This window comes from Ctenopharyngodon idella, chromosome 7, assembly GCF_019924925.1.
Source record: "Ctenopharyngodon idella isolate HZGC_01 chromosome 7, HZGC01, whole genome shotgun sequence".
Lineage (NCBI taxonomy): Eukaryota > Metazoa > Chordata > Actinopteri > Cypriniformes > Xenocyprididae > Ctenopharyngodon > Ctenopharyngodon idella.
The window spans coordinates 30,837,412-30,852,466 of record NC_067226.1 but is presented as its reverse complement, the minus strand read 5'-3'; the positions used below and the strand labels follow the sequence as shown (position 1 = coordinate 30,852,466).

The window sequence follows — 15,055 nt, the reverse complement described above, 5'->3', positions numbered from 1 at the left end:
TTTTATTGATTGATGATGAATATCTTTTTTTAATTAATTAATCTAACCATGCATGGATCATCTAAATGAAAAACACATAGCAATTTATTAATGTTAATTTAGTTTATAAATAAATTAATTTATTTTGTTGTTGTTTTTTCAATTTATACATTTTAATTTATATTATAAATAAATGTATTTATTTCATGTTTTTATGCAACGTGTAAACTCCATTTATAAATTTCAATATAAAATTAATGCTTCCACATGTCCTCAAACAAAGAGACTTTATTACCCAACAGCCCTTGAGCTGGACAGTATTTTCTATGTCAGTCTGACAAGTTCGTATTTTTACTTTAGCCTGGCACGCTCCTTTACCTCACGCACTCAATCACATTTTCCAATCTCACAGTGAGAAACATTTCAAAGGTAGCAAGACGGCCATTAAAGTGCCTTATTTATACTTTGTTTTAGATGTCTCTTTTATCAATCAACTCCTCTCTGCTTTTCATAGACGGACTATTCATTATCTTCATGCATGTTTTATGCTAGATATCTGCTGTATAACTTCACACAATGTAGATGGTAAACAGTCATGATGGACGGGCAGCAAGTGGAAATGTTTGAAGCGATGATCTGATTGGTTACAGCTGATGATTACATGCTCAGGAAAGCATGAACTGACTTTGAACGGATCAGATCAAGACTGATACGCCAACACCTGCCATCCGCTCTGATGTTTTCATGATGGCAATTTCAGAACTGAAACTTCCTTCCAGAGCTCTAGGAGGAGGCTTTGTATGGATAAACATGATTTATGATTATGTACAGAAACCCTTTTAAGTTATCACCTGCTACAAATGTAGCCTGGATCATTTTATATTACCACCAGCTACATATGGAAATGATCGCAGGGCGAAGCCAAAAAAAAGTAACTGTAACCTGATTCTGTTACATTCATTAGTGGCTAAAAGTGATGTCGTCGTGCTTTGACGTGGCCACACTTTCTGCTGTCAGCAGGTGGCGCTTTGACTATAACTGAATATTGCCATGTTGATGTCTTCAGACCGGGACTATTATCAAACGTGAAGTTTGGAGCAGATTGGACATTGTATGCCTGAGTTTGGGGCCGTTCACATATCGAGTCTTTTCTGCGCGCAAGTCAGTTATTTCAAATGTAGCCGCGCGGCAGGCACGCTCATAATGGAAGCGACGTGGTCGCGACACGCAAGCGGTGCGTTTTCCAGGCGCATCGAGATGAAAAATTCTCAACTTTTCAGCATGCCGCAAGAGCACAGCAGGTCATGTGACAAGAACCAACCGATCAGCTTCGCATGCCATTTCCTGTTGCCAACAGGTAACACGCTATGACTAACTGAATATTGGCATATAGATGTCTTTAGGCCAGGACTATTATCAAACATCTGAAGTTTGGGCAGATCGGACACAGTATGCCTGAGTTACAACAGCTTCCTCTTTCATGGCGAAACATCAGATTTTGTCAGGCCGCCACGGACACGCCCTTCAACGAAAACTCAAGATCTTTGCAATTTAACATCGCTAAGGCCTTAAGATTAGACAGACCAAATATGATGTTTATCTGATAAAATCTCTAGGAGGAGTTCGTTAAAGTACAACGTCTGGAAATGGCAAAAATTGCACAAATTTTGCAGAGAAAATTCAAAATATCTCACTTCCTGTTGGGTTTTCAAATTTTGCACTTTTTTTGTAGGTATTGGGCTGTTACATGTGTGTACTGAATTTCATAGTTGTACGTGAAACGTAGCGCAAAGGGTGCTTAATTGAAATTTTGTAGGTGGCGCTATTGAGCCATTTTGCCACACCTAATTCTGAAACCCATATCAGATGTAAATTTTCACCCCTTCTGACGTGTGAGCAAAGTTTCATGAGTTTTCAAACATGTTTAGGTCCTCAAAAATGCAATTCATTTTGGAGAAGAATAATTGACCGAGCAATTACAACAGGGTCCTCACACCATTGGTGCTCGGGCCCTAATGAAATATTAATAACTGATTATGTTGTAGTCAGTGTTGTAGTATGCTTTTTCCTGTGAGCTTTTTGTTATATGCATTTTTTGCATAGTAAAATAAAACCTGTAACTGTAGTTTGCCTTTTTTGACAAACAATTTTGTCAGGTAAATACCTTAACCAAGTTTAGTGTTTTGTTATTCCCTCATATTTAAAATACTTTTTAAAAAATCTAAAATATTTCCTCATATTTTGATGGTTTAATCAAACTTGTAGGGTCATTAAAACACGCAATTGTGAGGAAAAAAAGTGACAAAAAATTTGTTACTTTTTCTATCTTTTATTTTATTTTAGTGGCAAAGATGTAAACTCAAAATTCTGCAAAAAAAATGTCAGAATTGTGAGATGTGAACTCGCAAGTCTGAGGAAAAAAGTCAGAATTGCATGATGTAAACTCAATTATGAGTTTATAATGTGCAATTGTGAGATATAAACTCGCAATTGTGAGTAAAAAATGCTATTAATGTTTTTTTTTTTCGTGGTGAAAACAGGCTTTTATACATATATGAGCTTGTTTAGGTCAAAAAGATTTGGTTGCTTGCAATATCTACAACCTACTGAGATTTTTTTCTACTGCCGATGTTTATTTGTGTGTGTGTATGCTGCATTATGTCCGTTTATGGTACAGAAACGTAGTACATGAGCGCACTATGATATCAGTGCATTTCCAGCTGAAAGACACACACCTCCATATCAGTGCAGAAAGTTGCGTTTGTGCCGAATAAAATCTGGCACTGTTCATCAGCGCTGTAGTGCATCCCAGGAAGTTTGGCTGGCAGACGGATGAGGTAGCGGTTACGTGGGTCAGTATGCAGCAAACAGGCACTTGCTTTTGATCTGAAAGACAGTACATGTTAGAGAAATCAACACAATGTACAAAACATATTCACACATAACTGGAGGAAGTGCAAACCTTCCTATAAAAGAAATTAGGAACTGCTGTGCTTCTAAAACCGGTTTTCCATTGCTAATTCATTTGTCAAAGTCTTTTCTCCAAGTCCACTCTCTTATCTTCCTATAACTGTAAAATCAGACAAACACAGACAGCTGTAACATGACAGATGTCTGTGAAACCAAAAGCAGTTTCCAAACTCTTATTCAAGGAGGGCAAAGGCGAAATATTTTGAAAAGATTGACATTGATGCCTTAAACTCTAATGAGCGCATACACTTCAGGACTTTCAAGCACGTCTGCTTTCTAAATATTTAATATTTCAGCTCATCCTAAAATAATCAGAATCAAAATTGTGCATTTAATCGATAGGGATTAAATTAAAAGAAACACCTTTAAAATATTACAGACTGAGGATGCAATTTGATTTATTAATTCTTGATGCATTTTGTCACATAATAAAATTAAACTAAACAAATTAAAAAAAAAAAAAAAAAATTAAATAAGCAATGTGAATTATATAAATGAATCAATGAATAAATAAATAAAAACTAAAATACTCAAAAGGAAATTATTTTGAATTTATTTGAATAAAAAATAAAATATAAAATAAAATATTTATGCAATTTGATTTACTAATTCTTAATTCATATTGTCACATAATAAAATATAATCAAACAAATTAAACTGACTAAACTACAGTGGACTAAACTAATCTAAACTAGTGGTGCAACAGATCACAAAATTCACAGTTCGGATCATTTTACGAATCAGCAAAAACAAAAATAAATGGGGTAATAATGCTTTCCATTTATTACTTTAATGGAAAATTGTTTTTGCTGTGGCAATACCACAGCAAAAACTACTAGCCTAACTAATACAGTTCAAACATTATTAAAGATAAGTGAACAGTTAGTAATATAATAAGTAATAAATATAAGAACAAATACACAAATACCAAGATGCAAATAAATACCATATAACACAGTTACAAACAAAATAAGGTCTAACAGCAGTATTCAGGTATGGAAATGTAATAATTAAATGTAAAACAACACTACAGTGTTTACCGTATTAATTAAATATAGATGAATATTTGTTAAAGCTGTGTTTTGTTGTTTGTTTAACATTAATGACACAGATACCAGCAGGTATTTATAGGATGCTGTCACTGTAAGACCTAATGCAGAACAGTTCCAATATAATAATACACATCCGATTTCTTTCTGTTTACATGCACTTAAGACATAACCGACTATGTTTACGAGAATACTTGCCGAGACGGGTATTTTGACATAATTTTGTGTGTATGTGTCCGTTCAAGCACAAGGAGACAAAAAAAGGAATCAATTTGGTGTTTGCGTATTTTGCCTGAAACGCGCCTCTCTGTGTGTGCGCACTTCGGGTGCATGCAGCTGTGTGCACAGATAACAGTTTGCAAGTACTGAATTGAGTTCTCTTTCACCTATTCTTGCACTTCAATGGTTTAAAATTGATTTAATGTGTAAATTGGCAAGACAAAACACTTGCAAATTATAAACTTTCACTCAGTGATGGTTAAACTTATAACTATAATTAATCTGCAAATCACATGCGTGCCGAACCATGGGGTCTGGTCCGTTACTAATCTAAACTAAACTAAACAAGTAAAATAAAACCATGGAAATTAATTTCATGCTACACACTAAAGCTGCAGTCATACAGGGCACGTGTACAAAAAAGTGGCAATAGGGTTTCCAATATAGTTTCCAAAACATTATTAGATTGCTTTCTGCTGGAAGAATATGTGTGATGCTGCTTCAAGATTTGGCCAAAATGAGACAGTATAATTTTGCTGCCTACCTTTTGGAACAGCCTCTACGTCGGGAGCGCCTATGGCGCCTACGTAGGCAGCTCACCAGGTTTTGGAAGAGAGCCATGTTGTCATGTTATCGTAGCAAGGAGCTTTACTCTACAGGAAAAAAGACTAATCTGCTTGATTGTCTCTGGCATTAAAATACTCTCAAAAGCTCAACAGCACAGTTTGGATAACGTTGTTATCTGCTTGGATACAGTGACACTTTATAGTTTGAATTGAGGTCAGAAGTGCGCGGGGCACAGCAGACAGTGAATACTGACGCTTTATTCTGTCATCGGCTGCGGTACATCCGTGAGGATCGATGACTCCAGCCGGTTCTTTGTTTATAGAGCCGGAGCAGACACTATTAAGCTTGGGCTTCCAGAATGAACTCTCCTCTTTAAACACCTCTATTCAATGCTTCACTGTTTGTTCATCTTCCTCAAGGATATTTGCCAGAAAATTAATGTGGGAAACTGAATCTAGCCTGTTTAGTGGTACTTATTTTAGTAGCTTATATGGAAATTATATAGTAATTATAAATAAATAAATATTATTAATACTATAAATGTTATTGCATATTGCATATTATTTATTAATATTTATTAAATGGTTAGTTCCTGTCCTTGATTCTGATTGGTCAATAGCTGTGTTTTATTCACGATAAAACACGGCTGTGACCGCTTCACCCAACGGTTCTGTGTATCACTACACAACACCCTTAGCAACCACTCTTAGCAACGTAAACTGTTTGTTCTCAATTGATATTGTTCATTGAAGCTTACTGGATTATGTAGAAGAGTATTGTGAGAAAGAGATCGAGTGAGCGAGTTTATTACCTGCATTCAGATTTAGCATTCTTCTTCAGGTCAGTCCTATGTTCATAATAAAAAATCTGTTTAAATGTCCGATGTATTATCTTGTCCTTTTAACAGTTAAGGGGTTTTCCCGTGACTGACAGTGCTAATCAAAGCATTTGTCAGTTGTGTCTTGTTCCGTGTTCACAACAATTCAGTCTTTTCAGTGTAAAAGTCTTTGTTACTGACTGACACACTCATAAAGACAGTCTTTGCCGCCATGTAATGGCGTAATAATGTAAATTCTGTTTCTGTTCACGATCAGGGACTGTTTTTTTCCGGCGGAAGGAAGGCTTTTAGTGAAAGTTTACTTCATGAAAGTTGCATTGATACATATTTTTGGCTTTAATATTTGTATTGTGTGGTAACCGTTTTATAAAAGCAATAAGGTACTTGAGGCTAGTGCTGAATCGTGAATAAGTCACGGCTGAAGGGGTTGCAGGCATTCTAACAACGCCCTTCAGCCATAACTTATTCACGATACAGCACATCTCGTACCTTATTGCTTACAAATATAATTATTATAATTTTCAGAATTATCCTATCACTTTATAATAAATAATTATTATAAAATATATGTTTGCAGTTTTTTCATGTGCACATAAATTTTTTCTGTATATGCAGAAATCTCAAGTTTTTTTTTTCTGAAAATGACACATTTCACCCAAAAATGAAAATTATCCCATAATTTACTCACCCTCAACATGACAGCCTAATCAGAGTTATATTAAAAAATATTCTGGCTCTTCCAAGCTTTATAATTGGAGTGAATAGTAAGAGAATAGAGATTTTGAAGCCCAAAAAACATCCATTAATCATAAAAGTAATCTATACGGCTCCAGAGGGTTAATAAAGGCCTTCTGAAGTGAAACAATGCGTTTTTGTAAGAAAAATATTATAAACTAGAAAGACTGGCTTCCGTACGTGAGTTGATTCCGGCAGTAGAGTGAACTTGGACCTGACGCATGACGTATTGACAAACACGAAAGTGCAGAGGAGAGAGCAAAACAAAACACCGGTTATGAATTAGAAGTCTAAAATGATCATTTTTAAAGAGAAATGTCAGAGGAGCTTGAGTTTGTTGCCCAGCCCTATTTGTTTGAACCACGAGAGGCTTTTACTCTCACCTAAGCTTACGCTACTCCTACATCCTCAACTCTTGTGAATGCGCAGACGGACGTTGCCGTAAGTCAGTGATTATAGTCCATAAAGTTAGAAATATGAATATTTTTCTTACAAAAACCCATCACTTCACTTCAGAAGGCCTTTATTAACCCCCTGGATCCATATGGATTACTTTTATGATGGATGGATGTGCTTTTTTGGGCTTCAAAATATCGGTTACAATTCACTCCAATTATAAAGCTTAGAGGAGCCAGAATATTTTTTTAATATAACTGTGATTGTGTTTGACTGAAAAAAGAAAGTCGCATACACCTAAGATGGCTTGAGGAAAAATTATGGGATAATTTGGGATAATATGGGATAATTTTCATTTTTGGGTGAACTAACCCTTTAAGGACTCTGTAGTTTAATTATAGGCATACATCTCATTTGCTAAAATTAATTAATTATACTAAATTAAATATAATTATAGCAGTATTTCTAAAATTAAATGATAAATTATTATAGCAATATTAATTATACAATTAGTCTAACACATGCCAATTTATAGGCCATTCCACTGTCTAGTTATTAGTATCACCAAATGAAAACTCCATATTGGTCGATCACTACTAATAATACCTAAAAACAGAGGCTAGTTTGAGGATTTTACATTTTATGGAACTCACCTGAGGAATTTTTCCAGGTCGTCACGACTGCAGGTGGACCAGGAGAGGTCACTGGGGTTACGACCTTTGACCCATTCCCCAGACATGATGTGAGAGTGGCCTGTGCAGCTGGCATGATCGTCATCATGGCTCATGCCCATGCTAAAGAGGGAAGAAAATCAAAAACACGAAACACTAATAAGAAACAGCAGTGATTTTGACAAAATATGAGTCTCAACCAGGCATAGTGCACAATAAATACTTATTAATTATGCTTGTTAAACATAATCATTAACACACTGTTTACGAAGCTTCCTTTGAATGCATAACAATGCAGTATTACTCTGAAATAGAGCATGTGTGCTCATGAAAGCCAAAGCAACTTGAGTCAGAGAGAGCCGTAAGAGTACTTTCTCTTAAGCCCTGACCTACATTTCCCAAATTAAAAACAACAACCAAAAACTGAAGCAGCAGTGAGCGCAGGAACTAATAAAGAGAGCAGTGTGGATTTCCAGGCTGCGTCTCGGCTCCCGCTAAAGACCAAAGCAATAAAAGTAAAAAGACACACACAGAACACAATAGAAATCAAGGAGTCACCGTGGAGAACTAAATGAAAAAGGAGAAGAATGTGAATGCTACAGCAGTTTCATCCCTGCTTCTTTCAAGCTTTAACATAGATGAGTGCCTTTTAATGTCAATGGGTTGATTTGGTTAGTAAGTGGACTGAGATGGGAATCTTTCACACACAATCGTGTGAGGTTTAGAAGGGTGCCAAATTTCTGTTGTGTTAAATTTGTTTATGGGAGAAAAAAACACATGATTGGCCTTATTAAAACAGGACGTTTCTCTGCCAAGCTAATAACGGTCAAGTGCTGTCACAAGCCAAATACCCTATCAAGCGTGCACAGGACTTGGAAGGGAAGCCTTCATGCATGATGACCAATGTGTGGCTTAGTGCTTAAAGATATGGGCTGGTATTATGCAGTTGCTAGGTGGTTTCTTACTGCCCCAAGTCAAAAACCAAAAGTCATATTGCTTAGAGAAGTTATTGCACACTGTTCCTCAAAAAGCCAAACACGAGGAATCATTAACGTTCTTAAACTGTACAAGTTACTCAACAAATGTTAATGCCCTTAGTGCTCGTGGCAGGCGCGCTGTTGACACGGTGGACAGGGGGGTCAGGACCCCCGCAGTTTTGAAAAGACAGAAATCGACCCCCGCACTTTTGATAAGGGCTGCTTCAATCAGTCACACTATATCATCTTTTAGCTTAGGATATTTTCTTTCAGATGAGATCATTTCCACGTTTCTGTGAGCTTTCGTTTGTAAATAATCAACTGTTTTGTCGAGGATGTGAACAAGACATGCGCTCTCGAATGGAGAAACACGCAGTCTCCAAACAATCGATCAAAGCGTGCTAACGTTTTAGGACAGGTCGATGGTACATAAATCATGCCCGAACGTTAGCGTTTGTCAATCAAGCCAAACCGTCATTCAGAAACTGAGAAATTTGACACTTTAAGGTAAGGAGGCTGATCTCTCAGGTTGACGCGCGAGCTGGCTTGACGGGAGTTTTCGTGAGGATATAGTTTATGGACTGTTTTGATTTCGGTAATTACATCTAGAAAGGTAAAAGCATTGATGGTATCTATAAAAGAGATATCTGAAAGCGAAACGAAAGTGATTATTGCCTCAACCAGCGATGCAGTGGGGAGGACACACGAGAGGAGACCTGCGCGTTCAATTGGTATTTGTATACTGTAATACTGCATTTACAATGCTTATCAGTGGCGTGCACTTTGATCGCGAAAGTTAAAGTGCCCTTTGCGGTCGCATCGCGGTGTCCCCGCATTCCCATTTCTCCCCCCGGAACGCGATTTCTACCGCGGGAGAACAAAAAAAAGCAAAAAAAAAAAGTTTGTCAGAGCGTTTAGTCTGCAGATCTAAACCATAAACGATTTTGTTCTCTTGAACACATGCGATGGAAACAGCGCTATTTGCAAACTGCCTTTGCAATATTCTTATTTTTTTCACAACACTTATTTTCAACTTTGATGGTAACATATACACCAATCAGGCATAACATTATGACCACCTTCCTAAAATTGTGTTGGTCCCCCTTTTGCTGCCAAAACAGCCCTGACCCGTCGTGGCATGGACTCCACTAGACCCCTGAAGGTGTGCTGTGGTATCTGGCACCAAGATGTTAGCAGCAGATCCTTTAAGTCCTGTAAGTTGCGAGGTGGAGCCTCCATAGATCGGACTTGTTTGTTCAGCACATCCTACAGATGCTCCATTGGATTGAGATCTGGGGAATTTGGAGGCCAAGTCAACACCTCAAACTCGTTGTTGTACTCCTCAAACCATTCCTGAACCATTTTTGCTTTGTGGCAGGACACATTATCCTGCTGAAAGAGGCCACAGACACCAGGGAATACCGTTTCCATGATAGGGTATACATGGTCTGCAACAATGCTTAGGTAGGTGGTACGTGTCAAAGTAACATCCACATGGATGGCAGGACCCAAGGTTTCCCAGCAGAACATTGCCCAAAGCATCACACTGCCTCCGCCGGCTTGCCTTCTTCCCATAGTGCATCCTGGTGCCATGTGTTCCCCAGGTAATCGACGCACATGTACCCGGCCATCCACGTGATGTAAAAGAAAACGTGATTCATCAGACCAGGCCACCTTCTTCTATTGCTCCGTGGTCCAGTTCTGATGCTCACGTGCCCACTGTTGGTGCTTTCGGTGGTGGACAGGGGTCAGCATGGGCACCCTGACTGGTCTGCGGCTATGCAGCCCCATACGCAACAAACTGTGATGCACTGTGTATTCTGACACCTTTCTATCAGAACCAGCATTAACTTCTTAAGCAATTTGAGTTACAGTAGCTCGTCTGTTGGATCGAACCACACGGGCCAGCCTTCACTCCCCACGTGCATTCGTGACCCTGTCGCCGGTTCACCACCATTCCTTCCTTGGAGCACTTTTGATAGATACTGACCACTGCAGACCGGGAACACCCCACAAGAGCTGCAGTTTTGGCGATGATCTGACCCAGTCGTCTAGCCATCACAATTTCGCCATTGTGAAACTCACTCAAATTCTTACGCTTGTCCATTTTTCCATATCAACTTTGAGGACAAAATGTTCACTTGCTGCCTAATATATCCCACCCACTAACAGGTGCCGTGATGAAGAGATAATCAGTGTTATTCACTTCACCTGTCAGTGCTCATAATGTTATGCCTGATCGGTGTATAACGTTCAAAAGTTTGGGGTCAGTAATATATTTTTGATCAAATAAATGCAGCCCTGGTGAACATAAGAGACTTTTTTTTTTTTAAATCTTACCATTCCCAAACTTTTAAACAGTAGTGTAAATAGTGTCTTTCACATTGTGTAGTAATTTGCCAATCTCACCTACTGTTCAAGCACCAATTACTCTATCCACTCATTAAACAGACAATCATTTATCTTTATGCAGAAAGGTGCTTTGACTAATGATCACATAAGCAGTGATGACACTAATGAGACATAGTGGGTGGACTGAAATATGATGCATTCGGACTATACGGAGGATGTTTTCATTTCGAATGAGTCGATGCATGCGGCAAACCCCACATTTGTGTTACGCCAATGTTCCTAGAGCACCATAATCATGCTCCTTCAGCTGTTATTACTGGAAAATGATCAGCGTCTACACTTGATAAAGTGTAACGAATGGAGCAGTGCTAAAACAGGACTCCAGACAGTCATCAAGCTTTGTTACGCCTGCACACCAAATCAAAAGGTCTTGAGTAGATCACGCCAGATGCCCTTATGATGAAAGATGAGAAACTGCTCGGTAGTCAGAGAAATCTCAGTCCATCAGAAAGTGTGACGCTGTTGCATGTGTTTATTAGAGCTAGTAAATGCCATGCTGACAGAAATATTCGACGGCGCAGTAGTGCTAGTGACTCTATAAAATAATCATCTTGATGTGTCTTTATTGTAAAGAACTAAGCATGCACATAAACCCATAATATACTTGCTTTAATAGTGTTTTTACAGACTCGAGACAATGGAGCCCTGTGTGCGCGTGATGACTGGGATAGCGGCGCGGCCCTGGTATCGGCACCAGCCGGGCGTGATCGGTGCCAACTCATTACTGCCGGGCATTAAACCCAACTTTGGCCTGCGCCGTCCCACTGCACGCTATAGTGGAGCAGGTACGGTGATAACTCCTCTGAAGACTGGCACTGCCACAAAGACGGCGCTTACGCTAATGTAGCTTGGCTGTTTTTCCAGACAAATTTTGGTGTTGGCTGCCCATCATTGTTTTATCAAAGAAGGCTTTATGCAAGCAAGGAGATGAAGGGGAGCTATTGTGAGAAGCGAATAACATGTAGTCGTGGTATTCGGTTCAATCCAGTAATTCATGTGAATGATGTGTGAACGTGAAATGTTTTACAGCATGTTCTCTTTTAGGAATTTCACTAGATTTTTCAAATCACTCAGTGAGGATGAAAGTGTGTTTGGGGTCTCAATCACTCATTTAATGAAAGAAACCCGATGTACCGGGACGTACACAAGTAACCTGTTGTTAAAAAGAGCAGAGCAGGGCATTTACAATGGAGACAGGGACCATAACATGGTTTAAATTAAAAAAATAAAATAAAATGGTTTAAACACTGCTGAAGAGGAGTTTGATCATGGATGAAGATCTGGTCAGATGTCTCTTCTTTTGGTGACATTAGCCAAGATTGCATTCATCTACTGTAATTACTGGACCAAAAAGGCAAATGTTGTCAGCCTTTAAATAGATGCTTAATTAATATTCTGTGAAAAAAATCCCTGGTACGTGTGAAAGTTCACACAAGTATAGTTCACACAAGTCATCGTTTACTCACTCTCACGTCGTTCCAAACCTGTATGCCTTTTTTTTTCTTCGGTGTAACTCAAAAGGACATGTTCATGCTGCTCTTTTCCATGCAATAAAAGATAACAGTGACCAGTGGCTCTCAAATCTCTGGTACAACAACTTATTTTCGGTCTTTTCCTCACACAAAGCTATCGTACGGGTTGGAATATGACTACTTTTATGGTGCTTTTTTGTCCTCTTTGGAGCTTCACCACCGATATTTACAAAATGCTTTCATTGTATGGAAATGAACTGTGTGAATTTGTCTTATACAGGAGAAAGTAATTCATACAGGTTTGGAAGGACATGAAGGTGAGTAAATGATGATTGAATTTTCATTTTTGGCAGAACTATCTCTTTGTCATCTTCTGTTTGGTCAAACAGCTCAAAAAATATATACAACTGCTCAAACGTTTGGGATCGGTAAATGTTTTTGAAAGAAGTCTCTTATGCTCACCAAGGCTTCATTTATTTGATTAAAAATACAGTAATATTGTGAAATATTATTACAATTTAAAATAACTGTTTTCTATGTGAATATATAGTAAAATGTAATTTATTCCTGTGATCAAAGCTGAATTTTCAGCATCATTACTCCAGTCTTCAGTGTCATATGATCCTTCAGAAATCATTCTAATATGTTGATTTGCTGCTCAAGAAACATTTCTTATTATTATCAATGTTGAAAACAGATGCGCTGTTTAATATTTTTACATTGATACAAGATTTAAAAGATTTGGATCACTTATTTAAAACATAAATCTTTTGAAATATTATAAATGCCTTTACTATGACTTTTGTTCAATTTAATGCATCCATGCTGAATAAAAGTATAAAATACTGACCCCAAACTTTTGAACAGTAGTGTATGTACCATTTCAGTATCATGTTTATACTTTGTGACTCTTCACAATACTAAGAGAATGGTTATTATAACGAAACTATAAAACATGACTTAATGGAATGAAATTTCACATGACAAGATTCTCTGATTACTGTACATGCTATATTTTTGTACAATGTGTTTTGCTGGAATCAAATTGAAGCCAAACAGATTTTTTAAACTATATTCATTAAATAATATTCATTAAAACAAATAATTGTCATTACTGAGTTTTCTGGGTCTCTAAACACAAAGAATGCTACATCTTCTCTGTACTTGAGGGTTAGACATCTACTGTATCATGCTCATTAATTTGAAGTATCACAGTGCTTATAAAAAAAAACAGTTCTCAGATGCATATTTCATTGCATGCAAACAGAGAAGATGATGGAGCAAAACTGTGATACACCTGAACTCCTTTAATACAATATCAGAGGCCTCTAAATCAGTTTTCTACATTATTTGGACTCACTTGTGGCCCAGCTCATGAGCGATGGTGAAGGCCAGGTTGAGTCCATTGTCCTCCGCCAGCACACACTTCCTCTTGGAGCTACAGGTGCCACCCAGATAAGCGATTCCTGAGGAGAGAGCAAAGCACAGAGTGAGAAGATGGACAGAAAAGAACCACGACTGAAACACAAATCTGACACTTTACTGCTTGAAGGTCATTCACACAGACTGGAGGTCCGTTGTTGCTGCAAATCGATGTCAGTTTTAGCTTACTTTTAAAAATATAAATCATTCAAGCGTGGAAAAAAAAAAATCAATAAACTATTAAAATCTATATAAATAATTTATATAAATATATATTTTGTTTATAAAATTTACATATTTTTTTATTTTATAAAATATTGATCATATATATACAGTCAAACCAAAATTTATTCAGACACCTTGAACATTTAATTAATTATTACAGTTTTAAAAATGGTAATAAAATATGACAATTTCTTAGAGTGTCAGAAAAAATTAATCTTAATTATGTCAGATAACACTTAAGCAAAACATGGTCAGGTCAAAGTGTCTGAATAATTTTTGGTTCCAAATTTTTACCAATTTTACTGCTAGCCCACTGTATGAAGAATTTTTGGGTATAATATGTCACAGTTCTGTCAGGACCACTATCGTCAAATATGATTAATAATTGCATAGAGTTTAAAAAAATTACATGCATTTTGTATGATCTCTCTTATTTTGTTAAAATTATTCACATTTTCACAGATTCTGCAAGTGGTTCACATACTTTTTCTTACAACTGTATATATATATATATATATATATATATATATATAATTTTATTAATTATAATATTTATAAAATATATTATTATTAATTATTATACATATAATTTACAAATATTAGTATGATCATATATATATATATATATATATATATATATATATATTATATACATATATACATATATATATATATATATATATATATATACATAGGATAGTTTTGAAATGAATTAATAAATTAAAAAATACATAAATAAATAAATGTAATTCTCAAAGCCATTATATAACATAAGTCCCAGATAATTATCTTTATATATATATATATATAAAGATTTAAAAATATTCAGATTAATATCTTTCTGTTTAGAAAAATAATACACATAAGCAACACACAAAATATATCAGAACTCCCTAGCAACAGCATAGCAATGCCCTGGCAACCACCCACAACAACACTCTTAGCTTCATGACAGCAAGTCTGCACAATTACCAGTCAGAAAATGTAAAAATATAGCCGCTTCTTGCTTTTGCCCTACGAGTCAAAAACACTGTCACTCACACAACGTACGTCACATCACAGACTATCACCTTTCCAGTGTTTCTGTGAAAGCACCTGGTTTGTGTCTGACACTGGACGAAAC

General features: G+C 36.8%; 1 protein-coding gene across 1 annotated transcript in view; it reads right to left on the bottom strand.

The window, feature by feature from the left end:
- adamts17 (ADAM metallopeptidase with thrombospondin type 1 motif, 17) overlaps positions 1-15,055 on the bottom strand; it is a 139,736-nt gene that overhangs the window by 60,917 nt on the left and 63,764 nt on the right. Inside the window, exons 8-10 of the mRNA XM_051901545.1 lie at positions 13,646-13,751; positions 7,407-7,547; positions 2,715-2,865 (exon numbers count right to left, since the gene is read on the bottom strand). Of these exons, the coding sequence (XP_051757505.1) occupies positions 2,715-2,865; positions 7,407-7,547; positions 13,646-13,751 (398 nt within the window). The remainder of the gene's footprint in view (positions 1-2,714; positions 2,866-7,406; positions 7,548-13,645; positions 13,752-15,055) is intronic.